Genomic DNA, 21,432 nt, shown 5'->3' with positions numbered 1-21,432 from the left:
TCCACTTCTATTTGTGGCATAGCATACTCAACCTATAAATTAGGACTAGTCTCATTGTGGTGCCCATTGTTTCTGCTTCCAATTTTAAGGCGCTTAGTGTCTATTATCATGACAACGACAAGCCGACTTCCAGTCTCAAGCACGTTCGAAGGAGAAGAGAGGAAGCACTATGACGAGACTAATTTTGATGCCGAAGTTGCTTCGTATGCCCCTCGCCTCCGTGGGCGTAAATTAACCGTTTCGATCGCATTCGTTGCTGGTACTGGATTTACGTTGTTTGGGTTCGTACAGATGCCTACCTGCTTTTGGATGACCTACTAAGCGAATTGCGTTATCGTCATGTAGCTATGACCAAGGGGTTATGTCTGCATTGCTGACCGCTGGACAGGTATGTCATCAATCCGAGTCGAAAATGTTGTTGTGTCGTTGTTAATCGATCTTAGTTCGAGAAGGTCTTCCCCCAGGTTGTAGTAGATAGCAGCCACCCTAACCACGCTACTCTGCAAAGCTTTGTTGTCGCTGTATATGTAAGCAACAAGCCACTGTTGTTAAATCGTTCTCAATGTGTTTGCATGCACAGGAAATTGGATGCCTCATGGGGGCTTTATCTAATCTTTGGGTAGGAGATCGTTTAGGAAGACGCCAAACAATTGCACTGGGCGGATGTATCATGATTATCGGCGCTATTCTCCAAACGACCAGCTACAGCTATGCCCAATTAGTGGTCGCTCGGATAATTACCGGCGTTGGAAATGGCTTGAACGTCAGTACCCAGTTTATAGTTCATTCCTCCGTCTGCATCTTGCGTTCCTCGACAGACCTCCACGGTTCCCAGTTACCATGCAGAGCTCTCGTCTGCTGCGAAACGCGGCGCGCTGATATTGATTGAAGGGTCTCTCATCACTTTTGGTGTCATGCTCTCGTGAGTAGCCATGCTATGCCTGTATCCTAAAGTCATGTGTCTGTCAGATATGTAAGTGAACCTGCCAATCTGACGTCTTGGCGTGATTGATGGCGCGCATCAAGTGGATCGATTTTGGCCTGTACGTTACCTCCTTCCTTTCCTGCCACCCGATTCACAGGCATATGATAGTTATTGGGCGAGCGGATCTTCTGCTCAGTGGAGAGTCCCCATCGCGCTTCAGATAGTTTTGGCTCTGGTCATGGTCTTTGGAATCGGTTTCGTGGGTCAACTGTATAGTTACTGTCGCTCTCCTATCTGACTAGATTTTTCAGCTTCCTGAATCACCAAGATGGTGATTATGTCAATCCGTCTATTTGGCACGTTGCTGATAACAGTGATGTAGGCTTGTAAAGCAAAACCGAAACGCAGAGGCCATAGCAGTCATATCGGCGCTCGAGAACAAATCTCCAGACGATGTTGAAGTTCAACGCACTTATCATGCTATCCGGGAAGCAGTTGCTATCGAGGACGTTAACTCTAGCGGCATTGGAGGCAAACATGCGCTACAGAACTCCAAGCGTTCGCCTTTGAGGAAACTCCTCGTTGGCGGCCGGAGCCAACATTTCCGGAGAACTTGTCTAGCAGTGATCAACCAGTGTTTCCAACAAATTACGGGCATCAACCTGATTACATAGTTGAGTATCTGCTTTCAACATAGATTCGGAATCTGATGCGCACTTTACATTTTAGCTATGCTGTGAGTCTTACTTCCCCTTTCTGAATTTGCTGATCCCTCATGTCTGTTGCACTCTAGACGATCCTATTTCAGCGCCTTGGTCTGTCGGATGTTACCTCACGTCTTATCGCGGCTGCCAACGGAACAGAGTATTTCTTTGCCTCTTTGATAGCCATCTTCATCATAGACCGTATCGGGCGACGAAAGCTCATGCTTTTTGGCGCTGTGGGCCAGTGCATAACGATGATATTGCTCGCCGTTCTCGGCAGTGTACGAGGCACTGGAGCACAAGTAACGAGCGCCGTGCTACTTTTTGTGTTTAACTCGTTCTTTGCCATCGGGTGGTTGGGCATGACGTGGCTATACGTGAGCTGCTTGCTTGCTGTAATTTACACGGAACTCACATGTAGCTGCGTCAGTGTGCCGAAATCGTCGGGTTGGAAATTCGTGCGCCTGCCAATGCCCTGAGCACATGTATCTAGTTTGTTTTTCTATCCACATTGGGGTTCTGACACCTTGTTACACAGCTTCGAATTGGATATTCAATTTCGTAGTCGTGATGATCACTGGCCCGTCGTTCAACAATATATCCTGGGGCACTTACATCGGTATGTCGTGAAATATCGCGTCGTGAGAAGCTAATGTTTGAACAGTATTCGCTGCGCTCAACGCTTTAATCATTCCAGTTGTCTATTTCTTCTTCCCGGAGACTGCAGGTCGTTCGTTGGAAGGTAACTCTGTATCTGATGTATTTTGTTGTTGTCGGTTCAACATTTCTTCCAGATATGGACGTCGTATTTGCATTGGCTTACAATGAAGGTGTCTCGCCGGTCCAGGTCTCTCTACGGAAGGATGTTCCTCTTGCAGGGTCACCAGAGGCTGATAGGATATTAGGGATAGAAACGATAGACAAGAAAGTCGTTACTTTGAGAGAGACTTTGTGATGGGCGATGGTAGAGTGTTGTTTGTATGATTATATATTGAGAAGCAAGGTTCTTGTGTTCTCCTGAGACGACGTTATCGAGTGTGCAGTTATTCCTGATTATCTACATTGCTCTCGTTCGAAGGATCGTACGATACCATAACCGTGTGGATGTTTGACAGAGCAGGTAAAATTAGCAGAAGAGGATGACGTGCAATACTAATTTTAGCACACTTGCAAGACGGTGAGGGGAGTGTGGTGTGGAAGGTCTGGCTTCGTCAGACCGCATCTATACGCGCAGTCTGAAGCGAAGCGTTCCGAGTCCGGTGTTTGGGGGAAAAGTCGGATGCAGAGGGGACAGAGCCTCTGAACGTGCTGAGACCAGATCCCAGGTTGCGGGGATCACGAAGGAACGAGACCAAACCAAGATAAAGATAGTTTATATAAAGCTGTAAATTATATGAGTTCTCAGAACACGTACGCTGGTGAGAATCGTGAGATTAATGAAGGTGGGTGAGTAAAAATTTGGCTGAGGTGGGAGAACGACGCAAGGAGGTGAATGTGGAGGATCTTTTGGGTCATGCGTATATCTATGAAACACATGCAAGTGTGAGATAGGTCGAACGAGCACAGATGATCTCAAAGTCTCGCATGCAGCTGATATTGTGGAAATTTCGAGAATCTCGTCCCTCGTCCCTCGGCCCGGGAGACCGACAGACCCATAACGTCACCTATAAGAGGACGCCGTCGAACCTTGGCGAGGCTTTGTTGGGAAGGAACTTGTCGTATGAACCGGGCGAAAGAGAATGGAGAGACACCAATAGGTGATGCCCGCGAAGATTTTGCAAATGCCGCTCATGACGCGACAATACTTGCCTTAATGGTGCCATGTGCGCAGCCTAAGGTCTATCAATACATAGGTACCAGGTGACGTTGGCAACTAAGAAAGGACTAGTATCCCCCAATTGAATACTGTGACGTTGACCGTCCGCGTTCAGGTACTTGAGTACCTCGATGGCAGCTCAGCGCTCAGCGCTCAGCTACCACAAAGAATCAAAGCCAAGCTAGCAAACTATCAGGCGAAAGGTACGAACAAACTATCAAGTGGAACGTGAGAGGATGGAATGCACGAAGGACACTCAGGTGACTCTGGAATTAAGTTTGGGCCCCACAGTATTTACATAATTGTATACATAATGGCACTCCGCTCCTATATATACACCTCAACCGAGTACGAAGCATTCATCCATTCATCATGCCCTCTGCATTCACTCACGAATTCAACACACCCGCTTTCAAGGGGAAAGTTTCCTTCAGCACCGGTCTCTTCATTAACGGCCAGTTCCTGGATGGTTCAGATAAAACTACCATTGAGTATGATTCGCCCCTATCACTGATCAATCGCTTCTGACTCTCAAATCTTCCAGTGTCATCAATCCCAGTACGTTCTCTTCACGTCGATATTCACGATCTTACATGAACTCGATCAATAGCCAATGGAAAAGTAATAACATCCGTGTCCGAGGGTACCCCCAAGGATGTCGACCTTGCCGTCGACGCTGCTCATGCAGCCTTCGATACCACCTGGGGTCTTCATGCCCCCGGTGCTCAGCGTAGCATTTTAATGTCAAAGCTTGTTGCCATCATGGAGAAAAATGCAGACGAGCTTGCCGCTTTGGAGGCATTGGACAACGGTTAGCATCCGGGCCAATCAGTAGGCATCCGAATCATTAACCAATAATCCTCAGGCAAGACTTTCAATTGGGCAAGAAATGTCGATGTCGCTGGTTCCATCGATTGTATTCGCTACTATGCTGGTTGGGCTGATAAGGTCACTGGTCAAGTACAAGAGGTCTGAATCTTTTCAACTCTCAACCTCGCTCATTCGCTGACAATCGGGCAGACCACCGAAGACAAGCTCACCTATACTCGTCACGAACCAATTGGTGTCGTCGTAAGTACACGTATATCAGCTCCCAGATTGTCCTCTTATCTTCGTCTGATAGGGTCAAATCATCCCATGGAATTTCCCATGTGCGTACACATCAGCCGCTTCGAGTGTCATGTCCTCATTCGCTTCGCAGTGCTCATGATGGCATGGAAACTTGGCCCTGCTCTCGCATGCGGTAACACCATTATTCTCAAACCGTCAGAATTCACACCCTTGACTGCTATCCGAATGTGCCACCTTATTAACGAGGCTGGCTTCCCACCCGGGGTGGTCAATGTCATCTCTGGTTACGGAAACACTGTCGGTAATGCCATCTCCTCGCATATGAGGATAGAGAAGGTCGCCTTCACTGGCTCAACCCTTGTTGGTCGCAAGATCATGGAGTCTGCCGCGAAGAGCAACCTCAAAAACGTCACCCTTGAGCTCGGTGGAAAGAGTCCAAACATCATCTTTGACGATGCAGACCTCGAACAAGCCGTCAACTGGGCTGCATTCGGTATCTTGTGAGTATAGCGACGTGTTGTCATGCAAACTACACTCATATGTCACCAGCTGGAACCACGGTCAGACGTGTTGCGCAGGTTCGCGTATCTACGTACAAGAAGGCATCTATGACGAATTCCTCAAGCGCTTCACGGAGAAAACTCGCTCGCTCAAGGTTGGCGATCCATTTGCCCCTGACACTTTCCAGGGTCCTCAGGTCTCAGAGATTCAATTTAACGTATGCCGTCAGATGCTTCCGTAACTATTCCCGCCTAATACACGTTCCAGCGTATCATGTCATACATCGAATCCGGAAAGGCAGCTGGTGCCAAGGTTGAAATCGGTGGCGAGCGTCATGGAACTGAGGGTTACTTCATCAAGCCCACCATCTTCACCAACGTCGACCCATCGATGAAGATCGTCCAAGAGGAGATTTTCGGTCCTGTTGGTGTTGTCATCAAGTTCAAGGACGAGGAAGATGTGATCAAGCAGGCAAATGACACAGTCTACGGTCTTGCTGCTGCCGTCTTCACTCAAAACCTGAACCGTGCTATCAACACCGCCCACAAACTCAAAGCTGGAACTGCATGGATCAACTGCGTTAACTCGTTGCACTCCAACGTACCATTCGGCGGTTTCAAGCAGAGCGGTATTGGTCGTGAGCTTGGGGAGTATGCCCTCGCTAAGTGAGTGTTGCGTCTATGGTATCTTAACACATACTGATATGTTATCAGTTACACCGCAGTGAAGTCTGTCCACGTCAACCTCGGCCACAGGATGTGAGCTGGAGAAAACAACATATAACAAGGTGTAGGCTTTAGCCTATGCACGTGTAGTATCTTGAAAATCCCATTGTATTTACTATCATGCTCAATGTAAATTTCAAATTCTCATTAGCGGAAGAGATCAGGGAAGGCTCAGGGTAGCGTACTCAAATAACGTTAATTAGAGCTTGGGCTTTAATGGCAAGAACTTCGGGGATTCCTTTGATTTCGCCATTCCCGCTTTAACTGACTGCTGCAAGTCCTAGCATAGTATTTTATATCAATCGAAGCGTGACAAGCAGATAGTAAATGAACTAACCATAGCCTGAAGCGCAGCTGAATTCCAAGTTGCCGTGTACTCCAGATTATCAGCAACGCTATCACAAAACAATGAGTTAATCCAAAAGCGGTAACAGACACCCATACCTATGATCCCTGGCGTGCAGAAGTAAACGCTTTGTCCCACTCACCGCAACAGGACTCTTCGAAGCGATATCTCTAGCCAATTGCAATGCCGCAGCCACAACCGCATCCCTCCCACCCTGAATGACCCTAGAAACAAGACCAAGTTTCTCCGCCTCCTCGCTCGAGAACATCCTCGCCGTATACGCAAGCTCACAAACCAACGACTTATTCCCCGTAATCTTCTGCAAATAAGCCAACGTCCCAGCATCAGCCGCGAGCCCCACATCGACTTCCTATACGCAGCAAGCAGCCTGCATCAGACAAACGAGCGAGCAGCCTTATGACTAACGGTTAACGAGCCTTGATGGAGAACTTGGCGTCTGATGCTGTGTATCGGACGTCGCATGCGGAGATGAGGTCTATACCCAGACCGATCACGAGCCCGTGGGTTGCTGCTATCACGGGGATGGGGCACCGCTCGGGCGCTGATACTGCGTGTTGGATGTCGAGGATGTCGGCGCGGATGAGGAGGGCGCGGCGTGCGGGGTCTGTGGTGTTGTTGGAACCGAGGTTTATGAGTCCTTGGACTGTTGGGGGTTAGTTGGTGGTCTGTGTCGGTGGGTGGGGTGCTTACAGTCGATCCCTGCGGAGAATACTTTGGGGAATGCGGAGGAGAGGACGACGGCGCGGATGTCATCTGGATGCGTCGAAAGTGCGTCGAATGTACGTCCGTACTCTTTCCAGAACCTGCATGATCATGTGGTAAGCACTAGCAGTTACGGTGGAAACTGCTGTGACTTGCTCTGTGTTGAATGCGTTGACTGGCTGTCTGGATAGTTTTGTTAAAATTTGAGAGACTCGGGAGCTTGGATGTTGCAGACCTGTTCAACTCTAACAACAACACATGTGGAGCAGGATTGGAGATTTTGATGTACTTGCTCTCGAGACTGGACATGTTGAACTTGAAGCTTGAAGGTCTAGACTCTTGGCATGACGATGACGAAGCATAGTACTGTACCATGTGATTGCTATGTGTTTTCCAACTCCGCGAGCATCTACTAACTCGGAGGACACCGAGTCGTTCATTCGAAACAAGGCCTGCCGGGTCTACTGGTGGCAAGGATGAGATTGTGAACAATGCGAAGGGGGATGAAGGGCGGCTTGATAGTAGCCACAGACTCATCAGCAAACCCAGGTGTGGCTGAATAATATGAGGGAGCAGCTCTGAGCTCTTTATAATCAATCGATATTCTCAAAAAATGACACACGCCTTGACACCGTGACGCAAGTGTCGTGTATCGGGCTCTGCGCTGAGGCTCTGAACACTTTTTTTTATCCAACTGGTTTCACGGAAAGATCTCGGGAATAAAGCGATTCTTTCGCTCACATCATTCCCTATAGTGCGGAAGTAAGTACCTCCGTGATGGCTTCGAAACTTGCAATATTTCAGGGTCACCACTGCGCTTTGAAAGATGAGTGAAAGGAATGTATTGAACGCCTTCTGCGTATTGACAGCACACAAATTTAGACAACTCTATCAAATGTACTGTTCCGGTGTACTACAAAGCCTATTTCATTCCTGAAGGTTTATATAATATGAAGGGATGAGCATTAACATAAATAGCATGTATCACGAGAGACTCACTAACAGTTGGCTCCGACGTTGTGTAAATCATTTGCTATTGACGGGTTGTGGAGAGTGGATGTCTAGTCCAGGAGCCATGCAAGGAAGATTTTCCGGCAGGCATTCCCCGAGATACTCATGCGCAAGACACTGTTGGCTAGTAAGGCGCAAGCTGGGGTCAAACTTGAGGAGACTAGAGATGCAGTCGACAAGTTGGCGAGATGTTCTCTTGTCGAACATCGTATACATATTTCTCGGTTCGGTCTGAGGCATCACAAGTGAGTCAAATACTCCGCAAACTCGGATATATAATTATACCGACCTGAGGAAATTTGAAGGCAAGACGCTTTGCTAATTCCAAGCCAAGGGGCCATGGACCACCTCCGTAAGATCTTCCGTGCTCGTCCACGGCGTAATCTGCAGGGTCGCCGAGTACTTTGATGATTCGGTGTATCTGATCGACTTCTCCAGTGCCAGGAAATATAGGCCTCAAGTTTATCAGCTCGGCCATGATCGCCCCGAGGGCCCACATGTCCACCGGCGTAGAATAGTCTCTCTGCTTGAGCAGCACCTCAGGGGCACGATACCACCGACCTGAGACATACTCCGTGTAAGGTGGAGTGCTTGATATCTCCCTTGCAGAATCAAAATCTGCAATCTTGCAGATGACAGCGACATCTTTCTGTTCATCTGGTTGCGACTGTAAGAGCCCTGAGGTAGCGACGAGAATATTCTCAGGTTTCATATCACGATGGAAATAACCCGAAGAGTGAATGTGGTGCAGTCCAGCTGCTATCTGTTTAAAGATGCAGGACAGAAGACCAGCAGCCAATGGCCGCCCCTTGCGGGCTCTCGTGAATCGGTATAGGTCGCATTCCATAGCTTCAAAAACGAAGTACAGCTCCGAAGTCTCACTTGAGAGAAAGACATCAAAGAGAGGGACGACACAGGGATGGGGGGTCAATGCATGTAGTGCCTACGATCGATTTAACAGGACGCCTATGGGTGCCAGAAGATTCACTAAACCTTGAGTTCCTTGAGGGACTGGCACTCGTCCCAACCATGTTGCAATCTTCGCTTGAGTTTCTTTACGGCCACCAAACGCATACCTGTCCATTCTGGCCTCGTGACACCATTGATATTGGGCGTAGAGGGTGGCACTTCATATGGTAATTCTCCATGCCAGTCACATAAGGAGACTGACCCAAAGGAGCCTTCGCCTATATTCTTGATGACAATAAATGATCGCTGTAAGCCTGCAAAAGCAGATTGTTAGCATATCAAAGCCATCGTCGTAAATAAGTCCCACTTGTCGTAGAATCGCCGAAAATAAGATTCCCTACGTCGATGGACACATGAGGAATACCAACAAAAGAAATCAATCCTCCAGTAGCGTGCGGTTCTGCGGGCGACATGGACGTTTCTTCAAAGAGTTGTAAACACGCGGCAGTAGCATGGTCTGTGCGGAGACGTAATACGACCGATTGAATCGTGGATGTATCATGCTTTCCAGGAATTTGTCATTGTGTCGATTACAATTGTCAAATTCTGAAGCTGCATATTTGATTTTTGGTGAGGCATCTTGAGAGCTTGATCTATAACAGAACTTGATTAATGTGGGTTACAGCAGCAGAAGCAGACCAGACCGGCATTATCCGGATGAGGGTTCGAAATCTCTACGCACTCTGACTGACAAGATTGTTTTCACTATGCGGTGGCTAGATAATTGTACAGATAAACCGAGTTAATATTAGTTAACTTGCACTCGGAGGTGCGAAAAGGCGTCAACGATTGGCGCTCTCGCTGTTCCCCGTAACACCCCGAGAAGCATGGCGTTTGACGAATACTGCCCAAGTTGATATGATTATTTCAAATACATACTAGGCGCTGAAAGGTAGGGAGTAATGGCGGGGGTAGAGCGGGGGTGCTGGCAGAAATACGCATGCTGCGGAATATTGCTTGGCAAGCTAGCTGAACTATCGGAGGCAAGAAAGTTAAACCGGAAGCGGTTGCAGCTAAGAATATAATCGACTGTGCCGGCCGGTGCCAACTGTCGAACTTCCCTTGATATTCCCAAGGTCGAATCCCACGGGGATCAAACGCACAAGATCAATTTCACCATCATGGTGATTGAGCGGCTGTAGGAAGTCTATCGATGAGAAGGTTGGCAGAACTTTGAAACTATCGCTGGATAACGAGTTCAGTAATATCATTGCACCATTCTGATTTAGAGTAGTTACCTGTATCTTCGAAGCTTATCCATAAGGCCTAGGTCTGACGTTTGTGATCTTGCGCATAATGAGTAAGGAAAGGGATGACAGGCATCGACTCGGAGCAAGGAGAAAGGCGCACAGTTTTCATTGATTCAGGTCTGCTTGCGGGAGACCAGGAAGTCGCTTGGTGGCCGTTGTTCAAAGTCGTTCCAATGACAACTCGGACGCTATGATGATACGCAGTCTCCAGCGGCCCGAGAGTTGTGACTTTAACACCGAAAGAATCTATATGCACTAGCGGTTCGGGAGACATGGTTCTCAGACTCCGGGAGACCGAGCTGGGAGACTATGTACCGTGAACTTGGAGTGTCCTGTCATCATGTCATGTGCCGTGGATCCTGGAGACTTGCTAATTCAATCCTCCTTCTTGGGTTCATCGACCGAAGGATAAGCGATGATATTCCTCACCTGCGATACATAAAAATCGCACTGGTACATACCCACATTGCCGCGTAACTGATACCTACCAGTGAATCAGTACGAGTCCGCGTCAGTGCTGGGTGATCGCATTGTGTTCGAACACAAGCTTAGTAATCAAGGCCTTTAAACTTTACTATACAGATGCCAAGATAACGGTGCCGTAAATCATAATGAGTAATGAGTCTACTTCGCGACTCGCAAGCGAACTCTGTACGAAGCATTCTTTGATCTCAGCTGACGGCACTAGCATCTTCGCAAAATTATTATATAGTAAGACCTACCTTCTCACATCCGGATTGACTGAGACTCTTCTTTCCCTCACCTTTACCCATGACTAGCAGACAGTCTCCTTGCACTCGTTTCCCACTTCATTGGGGCAACGTCGGCCATGGAATGCACAACAGTAAACCTCCCACGATACCCGCACCAATGTGAGCACAGTCCACTCCATGCTCGTAAGCCTAGAGTTCAGAGTCGATGGTGTCTTTCCAGATATCGACATGCTGCCCCGTCTGGACCTTGGCCATGGATGGACTTGGAATCGGACATTATTTTGGAAACCGAACTGGTTCCGTCAACCAAAGAATCACTGGAGCAATGGAAGTGGAGGGGATATCCTCAAAACTTGTTCGGGAACTGGGTCGCCGATCGAGTTGCACGGTGTAAGATGGTCGAGAATTGTTCCAGGGACCCTCGAGAAAAATGCAGGATCTATTATGTCGATGTGCTTGAATCCGGAAAATTCAAGTCGGCTAGGGACACCGAACCAGCTATTGAGGTTGATGAAAACGCTCTAAGTCAGCTCTGGGATCAGTTGCAGATAGAGGTGAAGAATGGTCGTACTTTGTTGAGGGCCAAGTTAACCCGTCTTCCCTACAGCCAACAGGTCTTCGTCTCCGGGTGTTGCTCGTCGACAACATGAAACATCCCGTACTCCAGATGCTGGGAACAAGGTACTACAGATTCATTGCTTTATATATGTGTTCTGGGTTGAACATCAATTAGGTACAACATCGAACCGTGCTTTTTCACATCTTCCTTAAACTGGATCCCTTCTCGATACCAAGAAGAAGTTGTCAAGAAAAAAGGAGATCGTAAGTGCTCTCCATGGTTTACCCGATCACGCTTTTAAGGTATCGCAGACATTACGGTAACACTACTCTTTGTACGCACGGCACCATGGGACAAGCCCGTCGTGTCCTCGCAAAACAAGCACATCTCCTGTGCGTCTGCTAAGCTCTCCAGGAAAACATAACTTAATAGTTGTCCAGGCGGTGAAAAAGCTATAGACACGCAAGAGTCGCTTCGTCTTCGCTCTGGTAGAGTCTTCCCCCCACTTTTGGTGTTGTATCTTCATGTTTGTTTAGTTTGCTCGCCGGCGGAAAAGTACCTTCTTGAAGACCTGCTCGCTCTACACATGATAAGATCATCCGACCCCGGTGGTAGTACTATCATATCTTACCACCCAAGTGCTCAATGGAATAGGACAACCGCAGAGCGATTGAAAAATTTAGTCCAGAAAGTGGGAGAGAGCGTGTATTGGCAGAAGATATTCGAACAGTCTAAGGATCCATCATTAGTCTTCTTGGCTATCCTTTGGTATGCGCTTTACGCCTGGGATGAATCTTTGGACCATTTGTATACTCACATGAACTGGCTGGTACGTTTCTTTGTCGCTCGTGTCATTCAGTTATTCAGTTATGTCATTCAGGAAATAAACGGACTATCGACAAATGACAACAACCTCACAACTGAGCTGCACACTATCCAGGCTCGACTCCTCCACTATGCTTCGCTTCTCGAGGATTTCCGCAAATCTGTGACCTTCATCAGGAACACGCCGAATCCCGTTCTGGAGTCCTCCAAATTTGCTGATCATGCAAGAAGGGACACGAATAGATTGATGCGCAAGGAATGTGATAACCTTCTTTCTGAAATTGACAGGCTAGGCTTCCAGTTGACAAATATCACAGACCTCGTTCGTGTGTTTGCTCCGCTAGACTCGAGCACTATTAACTTCAATGTCCAGGCTAAAGCGACCGTGAACTTTGTTGATAGTCGACGGATGCAAGATCTGACAATAGCAACAGTCCGTGATTCGTCCGCTATGAAACAGGCAGGTTAGCATATCAATTAGCTTGACGATACTAAATACCTCGATAGATTTCCTACTTGACAATGATTTTCCTCCCTGCCAGCTTCGTTGCGGTACGCCTAATTTTGATCTCTTGACGATAGATTCGATGACCTTCTTTCAGGCAGTATTTGGTATGAATGTAAAGGAAATCACCGAGGATGCCACGGAAACCCTGTCACATTACGCGCTAGTTTCTATTGTGTTTACTGTGCTTACTGCATGGCTCGTAGTTACATTCCAGTCTCACTCTCCGTTCCACGAGGCAGGATCTGGATTTTGGCGACGTCTTGCATGGCCATTTTCATATGTTATAAGACACACAGGCGTGCGGCGGTTGTTCAGAAGCCAGCCCAGTGGACTTCCGTAGGCAGGAATCTTTGGTTTCGCCATCCATATAAGCTCACATTGCAGTACAATAATTTGATTATTATGACACAAATGTTTATGTGTAGAATTATAGAATTATTCTAACGTTACTTGCTTGTGTAAGTTACTAACTCAGTCTCAAGCTTGGCTGAGCGCTAGCGCTGAATGTTACAGCTACCTTCAAATCGATAGGCCAGAATCCATTTTTGTTCATTCACCGCTTTTGTTTAGTTGTGGAGCTGGCCAAACAAAAGGGTCCCGCCTATTACGATACTTTGTCGGGTGAGATACCCCAGAATGGTACTGGACTGCGCAACTTCTATGATATCGTATGCGGTTCGTTTAACGCTGTGTCTGACACCCTTCTGAGCTCACTGCTGGTAATACCGGTATGACTATTTATCACCAACTCATCATGGTATATTTAACATTGTCTCTGTTACTTCGGATCATGCCAGCACAGTGAGCTCAGCATTAGTACTTGCATGCTCCACTCGAGCAACCGGCCTTGGATGACATTTGGGCAGACATAGTGACACATTATTGCTTTATGGCTGCTGGAATGTGATGGCGATTTCCAGCCATAGCGAAAATGTCCAAAGACAGTGTCGAATGAGAAAGCTGCGCAGGTCCAGTGCCATTCTGGGGTATCTTGCCGACGAAGTATCGTAATAGGCAGCCTAAGGCAGGACCCTGTTGTTTGGCCAGCTCCACAACTAAACAAAAGCGGTGAATGAACAAAAATGGATTCTGGCCTATCGATTTGAAGGTAGCTGTAACGTTGAACTTGTAAGCATACATACAGCGCAGTCGGCATCATTTCCTTTTCCTCGTGCGTCAGTGCCTGCTAGCCTCTATCGCCTTGGTACTTTTCCCATCCGACTTCAACTTATTCAGGCGCTACCTTGTCGTGTCCACAGCATACCTACGCTTCATGATGCTGTTAATGCCTCGATACGTCCGTGTCACTTTCTGTCATCTTGGTTTTCTGTCCAAGATCTTCCCCTTCATCAAGACTTGAATAGAATTATGTTCAACTACGAGACAATAACATAATGCTGTTCTAAATTTATCGCGGTCTCCCAGACTTTCATGATATAACTTACTCCCCCAGGCTGCATGCTGTCCCGACGAGCATCTGTTGTGAGCTGTCATGCCCCTCCGCTTCAGCATTGAAGCATACGAGCCAGTTTTCGAATTGAAAATGAGAATGAACAACGATCATTTGACGGGCGCAACTACAAAACACAACGGAACGCGATATCATAAGTGAGATAAGAAAAATGGGTGTTGAAACCCGATACAATCTGCAGCGTTCAACAGTTAAGACTGGAGTGTCGTGTCTAGTACATAGCGTGGGGAAGAGCATCGGAAATAAGGAAACATCACAGTCTGCACTGCTCAGCGCTCAGGAGTTGAAGCTGGCGTGCTTGGTATCGTACATAACACGAGCGCATAGCATGAGAGAGGCGCATCGAAAAACAGGAAACTCGGCTCGAGCATAATCTACTTCTTTGCTGTCAAGTCCTTTGCTGCAGGCTGTCAGTAAGCTCCGACTTCCAGGTTCACTACAAGGCGAGGGACGTACACAAGCGATTTTCAAGGGTGAATTCAAGAATCTTCTTCTCTAGTTCCTCTGCGTCGTAGCCTTGACCAGAAATTTCTTTCGCTCTTTTCTCCACTGCAACAGCTGTCGGAGATTTGAGGTAGTATTCCACGGCAGACTCTATGAACTCCAAGTCCTCCGAGTCGTTTGAGAGAAAGGCGGAGTACTCGAGGACGATAATAGTAGCTGATTGTTGTGATTAAGACCACAACTGGTCATGCAGTGAGAAACTAACCGATGCCAGTCTGAACAATTCTGTTCGCAGTAGAAGTAAACATTGTTCCCTTCGCAGCCTGTTGCACATTCTTACAGTGCTGGGAATCAATGCGAAAGAAAACCAACTGACCAAAGGCTGAAGGACGCGGAGAATGCCACTTCGCCTGATGTCGGTCTAGCCATAGGTTGGAAGTGTGAGTATCAGAATCAACACCATAGAACGAGTTAATTGCCTTCTACAGAAAAGGAATGTCAGAATAATGAGGTGCCAAATTAATATGACAGAGACAAACGTTCTATTTAGTTGGCATGACAGTTGCGAATAATTAACCAGATTGTAGACAATGCTGATATGTTCAGGTAACTTACAAACTGTCAGAGGTTGGAATCAGATGAGTATCACTATACAATGGTGAAGATTCGCCATCCTTGGACATACGAGCTAAATAGAATTGTTTGTCAGTGGAGTACTATCATCAGATAGGTCGTGATCAACACACATTCTGCGAACAAAAATGATAAATACAAGGAATTACGTTGCTGGAATCCTTAACAATTGAAACATACTCACATGCTAGAGAGCGGAAGACCCAGTCAAAATGATTGATACATCTAATACTTCATATGATGAGGGTCAAATGACTCACATTCTGCATAGGGCAAGAAAATATGGAAGATGAGCGAACATGGAAAGTAAGTGATCGAGGGATACTCAACGAACTACACATTGTATGAGCAATGATGATCTGACTCGTGTGATGAAATGGAAAATGCTTACATCAGGCTATGAAAATGAGTCACCATCATCATACTATTCAACATCATTGCAATACAAGATATAATCAAGACACCTACCACCTGCCAAAGAAATCAGTAAGATGTGGGAGCTTTCCACATGGATTGCGGACAGAAAACTATCAAGGCACTTACCTCCTATGGACAGATGAGCAGTAATGATTGTCAGCATAGGTTAACGATGACAAAGAATGAAAGGTACATACTTTCTGTCGACAAGCGGGGGGAGGGGGTAAGAAGGCATCAGGATCATAAGAATGAGAGACAATCAAGGGACTTACCACCTGTCAACAGGCGAGCAGCAGCAAGGGATGGGCATCATGAGCACGGGTCGAGGATAAGAAACAATCAAGGGACTTACCGTCTGTCAACAGGCGAGCAGCAGCGAGGGATGGGGATCATGAGCGCGAGTCGAGGATAAGAAACAATCAAGGGACTTACCGTCTGTCAACAGGCGAGCAGCAGCAAGGGATGGGGATCATGAGCACGGGTCGAGGACAAGAAACAATCAAGGGACTTACCGTCTGTCAACAGGCGAGCAGCAGCGAGAGATCATGAGCACGGGTCGAGGATCAGAAAAAATTAAGGCACTTACCCACTGTCAACAGGTGAGCAGTAGCGAGAGATGGGCATCATGAGCACGGTCGAGGATTAGAAACAATCGAGGCACTGACCCGCTGTCAACGAGCGAGCAGCAGCGAGGGATGGGGATCATGAGCACTGGTCAGGGATATATATATATAAATCAAGGCACTTACTTCCTGTAAACAGGTGAGCAGCAGCGAGGAATGAGGATCATGAGCACGGATCGAGGAGTAGAAACAATCAAGGCACTTACTTCCTGTCAACAGACGAGCAGCAGCGAGGGATGGGGATCATGAGCACGGGGCGAGGATCAGACACAATCGAGGCACTTACCAACTGTCAACAGGCGAGCAGCAGCGAGGGATGCAGACCATGAGCATGGGTCGAAGATCAGAAACAATCGAGGGACTTACCCGCTGTCAACAGGCGAGAAACAGCGAGGGATGGGGATCATGAGCACGGGTCGAGGATCAGAAACAATCAAGGGACTTACTTCCTGTCAACAGGCGAGCAGCAGCGAGGGATGCAGACCATGAGCATGGGTCGAAGATCAGAAACAATCGAGGGACTTACCCGCTGTCAACAGGCGAGAAACAGCGAGGGGTGGGGATTATGAGCACGGGTCGAGGATAAGAAACAATCAAGGGACTTACCGTCTGTCAACAGGCGAGCAGCAGCGAGGGATCATGAGCACGGGTCGAGGATCAGAAACAATCAAGGCACTTACCCACTGTCAACAGGTGAGCAGTAGTGAGAGATGGGGATCATGAGCACGGGTCGAGGATCAGAAACAATCAAGAAACTTACCGTCTGTCAACAGGCGAGCAGCAGCGAGGGATGGGGATCATGAGCACGCGTCGATGATCAGAAAAAATCAAGGCACTTACTTCCTGTCAACAGGCGAGCAGCAGCGAGGGATGCAGACCATGAGCATGGGTCGAAGATCAGAAACAATCGAGGCACTTACCAACTGTCAACAGGCGAGAAACAGCGAGGGGTGGGGATTATGAGCACGGGTCGAGGATAAGAAACAATCAAGGGACTTACCGTCTGTCAACAGGCGAGCAGCAGCGAGGGATGGGGATCATGAGCACGGGTCGAGGATCAGAAACAATCAAGGCACTTACCCACTGTCAACAGGCGAGCAGCAGCGAGGGATGCAGACCATGAGCATGGGTCGAAGATCAGAAACAATCGAGGCACTTACCCGCTGTCAACAGGCGAGAAACAGCGAGGGATGGGGATCATGAGCACGGGTCGAGGATAAGAAACAATCAAGGGACTTACCGTCTGTCAACAGGCGAGCAGCAGCGAGGGATCATGAGCACGGGTCGAGGATCAGAAAAAATCAAGGCACTTACCAACTGTCAACAGGAGAGCAGCAGCGAGGGATGGGGATCATGAGCACGGGTCGAGGATCAGAAACAATCGAGGCACTTACCCGCTGTCAACAGGCGAGAAACAGCGAGTGATGGGGATCATGAGCACGGGTCGAAGATCAGAAACGATCAAGGCACTTACCAACTGTCAACAGGCGAGCAGCAGCGAGGGATGAGGATCATGAGCGCGGGTCGAGGATCAGAAACAATCGAGGCACTTACCGTCTGTCAACAGGCGAGCAGCAGTGAGGGATGGGGATCATGAGCACGGGTCGGTGATAAGAAACAATCAAGACACTTACCGTCTGTCAACAAGCGAGCAGCAGCGAGGGATGGGGATCATGAGCACGCGTCGATGATCAGAAAAAATCAAGGCACTTACCAACTGCCAACAGGCGAGCAGTAACAAGGCATCAGCATTGCCCGTGCTATTCGAGCTTCGTAAACCATGATCTTACCAGCTGTTATCAATGGACAACTACAATAAAGGCAAATATATCAGAACGTCTACAATTTTAGAGCTCCAATATCTACCATCCGTGAGCACCATTACCCAGGCATTGTCTGATTAACTGAATGTTCATCTTACTTTGAGATGCGGAAACCACTTAGCAATGTCGTACTGATAGACTTCATAATCGATTCGAAGTAGCCCGAATGTCTGATGTGCACGACCAACGAACGTTCTAAACGATGTTGGAATGAAAAAAAAAGTGACTTGAAAAAGTGAGACTCACGCGACAGCACACTTGATACAAAGCTCCAGATTTGATTGTTGTGTCGACACCAAGCACAACCGTAATTCTTCACTGTCCAATGCGAAAGTGGTGCGTTCCAGTAGAACATTACAGTTTGTATTCGGCTTATTCATATCTAGGACGGTCACTAATATCAACTTCAATATGGGACAACTCAATCTAGACCACTTACTCTCCAAGCGCACATGAAACTTAGGACGTGTACGGTTTCCAGGGTCGCACAACCGATCACAAACGCGCGTCTTAGTGAATAGTTCTTCGACGCGTTGGGCTATCCTTTTTGACCGTTCTTCTCTAGATACACCTTGTATTTCGTTCTTAATTTCTCCATACGCGACTGGACGTAGAGCTTCGAATTTGGTGAACACCGCAATCACGGGAACTGAAGATTGAACATTAGTCCGCACACGACAACTGACAACGAAGTTGCAAGCTCACCGTGCCCAGTGTCGCACTCAAAGAAGAATTTCTCTTCCGACCGCTGGAATGTCCGACTCGATTCGTCCATCGGAATACAATACCTGATGGTAATAAACAAGCGCCGAACATCAGAGGGGAGTTACTTGCCAGATAGCATGCAGTCCCTCTTCCAGTTTCGTCGCGTGTACACGCTCTGAGACAAATCTCTTCATGCTCTCGAATTCTTCTTCAGATCCCGCTTCAAAACCGCACGAGTCGTGGAAGACGAAACCGGGATTGCTCTTGAAAACCATTTCGTTCGTTATATCGTGGTTTCCACGCTGAGCATCCGTCAGCGCATGTATGCCCGTAGGGCAGATGATGCACGCACCTTGATCGTGGCCTCCACGACGCCAGCATTGATCTATCCACAATTGATCAGCAGATAGACGCGTGCATGGCATAGATTATCACCCGCACCTTGTTTCCTTTGACATCATAAATGTCTGGTTCATCGGTGGTGTTACAGACCTTCTGAAGAATGGTTGTTTTGCCTGCGTTTGCTCTCCCTATGATCAGAACTCGAAAGCGCCCGATTATGCTTCTGATTTGCTCCGGGTTGATGTTTGCCATTGGGATATCTTGATTTGCGTCCTGAGGCAGAGGTGATTTGGTTTATCGTGAAAGCTGTACTGTGGTACAGAACGAGATGGTGGAGAGATATGACAACGAACGACTCTTACATATATGGCTTAGACAAAACAGCTACACACGGCGTCTATCTCTTATCTATCTCCCCGCATGAAGCAATTGATTATAGCCTCGCACAGACACGAAGTTGCAACTGTTCAATCGTTCGTACAAAAAGCACAAGGATTACACAATAAATGACGAATAATGTGAACGTTTGATAGAGATATAAACTATAATGAATAATCAGAATACGACAAAAATGATAAAATTTCGCTCTCTCCTACCTGTCTAGCTCAAAACAGTGATGTCAGAAATCTCTGTAGATGGAGGCAAGCTCGATCTTCCAAAGGCTTTCAAATGATTAATCTGTGAGACGTCTGGGAGTAAATAGTAGTATGTTGGGATGTGAGACACCCTCTGGAATGGGTGACATCCGTGGTGCTCGATAAGGTCTGTGCGTTTGGAGTTTTCCCCGGAAGATGGTGGTTCTGGGTATGAACTATGGGGTGACGGAGCAGTATGTGCTGTGCGTATCGGGTGAACTCGAACGTCTGCCACACTGGTTAATACTGAAGGAAAGGCCAGCCGCAGAGCTTGTATATCCATAGACAGCTTGGGGCAGGTTTAGTACGCGTCCGTGGACGAGTCCGACTGTCCATCACATTTTATGAATTGGCGCACATATTGTCAAGTATAAAAGAAGACGTACCGGCTAACAAACACGTAAATTCGGAGGGCTGGCATGCATCTTGCTGGATTATGACAAATTCCACCCCGAGAATCCTTGGATACTGGCTCATGAGGAGAATGGACAAACTTCTTGTAGCCTCAATGGTTGCAGTGGCATCCGGTTCGGTGCGCCACCGTTTGACTGAGCTCTTGTTCGACTCTTCCCGCCCTGGTGCCTATTGTGATGAGTGACATCGTCGAGGCTGGCTCCCTCTCGGTTCATAGCAAGCTCCCGGGTGTCTTTCGACGCTATTGAGATCACATAGCCCCAATCGTCGTGATGTAGGTGATGAAATACATGACCCTGCGCCTGGAACGTACAAAATAGCATGCTTTGACAAGAATACAGTGAGTATGATGAGGCAAGACTCACTAGTTTGAAAAGATATGCGTGACTATATGCCTTGAATCCAGCCATTTTGAAAAAAAAAAACGTCGACAGAATTGAGGGACATAGCGGGTGTATGATATGGGCGAAATCAAAATCGTTATAGTGGCTGGCCTATATCATAGGCAACGACGTGGTCAATAAACCGGGTGAAGCAACTGTTGTATCTGTAGGATATGACAGCCTTCTGCGGGCAGTATATAGACAGTGACTTCGCTGCAGCGTTTGTAAAGGGAAATTGTGAGTGGTGAATTGAAATGGTTGCTCATTAAGATGGTCATTTGCGGACGTCGATCCTGGAGAGGAATAAGACATTGAACGTGTGACGTTCCTCTCAGTGCCGATTAGTAGGTATTTACTATAGTAACCAGACACCACAGTATGTTCCAGACGTGGTGTTTGCACTGAGACTTTGCATCTATTAAGACAGAATCATCGCCTGCATGCAGAAGAATTTCCAATCGGTCCTTGATACTTACAATTGGTAACGTTGGAGTTACTAAGGAATTTGAACAAACTTCAAATCATGTGGAACCGATGTGCCAATACATAGACAGAAATTCGAATACAAAGTGTTTTGTAGCAACTCTGGTAAGGAAAGCTTCCCTAACGTCTTGAGACCGTACCACGTACGAGGGCGCACTCCAGCTGAGACGCTCAATATTCTCGGACTAGCGGTAGACTCCTGCAAGCAAAACGGTTGAATCGCAGGGGGACAATAGTGCGAGTCCATATAAATGAGTTGAAGAGGAATGACATGCGCAACCAGGAGGATATACGGTTTGGTTTAGGGCCGGCTGTAACACGGCGAATTTGAGTTTTCTGTATCCCGTTGCCTCCCATTGTGTTTTTCATGCTTTTGGTCTCCGACAAAGATCAAAGAAAATGCGATCTACAAA

General features: G+C 47.5%; 6 protein-coding genes across 6 annotated transcripts; 3 read left to right on the top strand and 3 right to left on the bottom strand.

Annotated features, from left to right (window-relative positions):
- Positions 1-108: 108 nt before the first annotated feature.
- F5147DRAFT_583673 (general substrate transporter) lies at positions 109-2,584 on the top strand (the record flags this gene model as incomplete). The annotated part of the gene is made up of 16 exons (XM_041431740.1): positions 109-281; positions 346-388; positions 444-527; positions 581-763; positions 819-922; positions 970-973; positions 1,027-1,043; positions 1,094-1,184; positions 1,237-1,256; positions 1,308-1,598; positions 1,655-1,661; positions 1,719-2,006; positions 2,060-2,114; positions 2,168-2,248; positions 2,294-2,371; positions 2,424-2,584. 16 exons carry the CDS (start codon positions 109-111, stop codon positions 2,582-2,584), a joined length of 1,680 nt encoding a protein of 559 aa, XP_041288473.1.
- Positions 2,585-3,791: 1,207 nt separating this feature from the next.
- Positions 3,792-5,890, top strand: F5147DRAFT_715297 (aldehyde dehydrogenase domain-containing protein). The gene is made up of 10 exons (XM_041438534.1): positions 3,792-3,936; positions 3,990-4,003; positions 4,056-4,256; positions 4,311-4,414; positions 4,466-4,516; positions 4,569-4,596; positions 4,647-5,016; positions 5,066-5,234; positions 5,285-5,682; positions 5,731-5,890. Exons 1-10 carry the CDS (start codon positions 3,818-3,820, stop codon positions 5,777-5,779), a joined length of 1,503 nt encoding a protein of 500 aa, XP_041288472.1. The 5' UTR covers positions 3,792-3,817; the 3' UTR covers positions 5,780-5,890.
- On the bottom strand, positions 5,814-7,158 carry F5147DRAFT_370458 (Delta2-dienoyl-CoA-isomerase). The gene is made up of 7 exons (XM_041429421.1): positions 7,047-7,158; positions 6,968-6,994; positions 6,800-6,912; positions 6,526-6,752; positions 6,187-6,458; positions 6,080-6,137; positions 5,814-6,022 (listed from the first exon to the last, which is right to left on the bottom strand). Exons 1-7 carry the CDS (start codon positions 7,118-7,120, stop codon positions 5,942-5,944), a joined length of 852 nt encoding a protein of 283 aa, XP_041288471.1. The 5' UTR covers positions 7,121-7,158; the 3' UTR covers positions 5,814-5,941.
- A 487-nt stretch (positions 7,159-7,645) lies between these two features.
- On the bottom strand, positions 7,646-9,642 carry F5147DRAFT_370450 (kinase-like domain-containing protein). The gene is made up of 6 exons (XM_041429420.1): positions 9,474-9,642; positions 9,099-9,384; positions 8,816-9,045; positions 8,112-8,765; positions 7,811-8,053; positions 7,646-7,744 (listed from the first exon to the last, which is right to left on the bottom strand). Exons 2-5 carry the CDS (start codon positions 9,202-9,204, stop codon positions 7,838-7,840), a joined length of 1,206 nt encoding a protein of 401 aa, XP_041288470.1. The 5' UTR covers positions 9,205-9,384; positions 9,474-9,642; the 3' UTR covers positions 7,646-7,744; positions 7,811-7,837.
- Positions 9,643-10,697: 1,055 nt separating this feature from the next.
- On the top strand, positions 10,698-13,053 carry F5147DRAFT_370408 (uncharacterized protein). The gene is made up of 10 exons (XM_041429419.1): positions 10,698-10,913; positions 10,975-11,308; positions 11,362-11,435; positions 11,488-11,576; positions 11,625-11,705; positions 11,754-11,801; positions 11,850-12,142; positions 12,194-12,598; positions 12,646-12,690; positions 12,741-13,053. Exons 1-10 carry the CDS (start codon positions 10,813-10,815, stop codon positions 12,984-12,986), a joined length of 1,716 nt encoding a protein of 571 aa, XP_041288469.1. The 5' UTR covers positions 10,698-10,812; the 3' UTR covers positions 12,987-13,053.
- Positions 13,054-17,757: 4,704 nt separating this feature from the next.
- On the bottom strand, positions 17,758-19,476 carry F5147DRAFT_370344 (uncharacterized protein). Its single transcript, XM_041429418.1, has 9 exons — positions 19,204-19,476; positions 19,115-19,147; positions 18,892-19,064; positions 18,763-18,845; positions 18,497-18,706; positions 18,304-18,439; positions 18,156-18,252; positions 17,949-18,027; positions 17,758-17,791 (listed from the first exon to the last, which is right to left on the bottom strand). The coding sequence occupies exons 1-8, from the start codon at positions 19,354-19,356 to the stop codon at positions 17,995-17,997; spliced, it is 918 nt and encodes a 305-aa protein (XP_041288468.1). The 5' UTR covers positions 19,357-19,476; the 3' UTR covers positions 17,758-17,791; positions 17,949-17,994.
- Positions 19,477-21,432: the final 1,956 nt, after the last annotated feature.

The sequence above is a fragment of the Suillus discolor genome (assembly GCF_016758755.1).
Source record: "Suillus discolor strain FC423 chromosome Unknown F5147scaffold_66, whole genome shotgun sequence".
NCBI lineage: Eukaryota > Fungi > Basidiomycota > Agaricomycetes > Boletales > Suillaceae > Suillus > Suillus discolor.
This window is presented reverse-complemented; position numbering and strand designations above follow the sequence as displayed.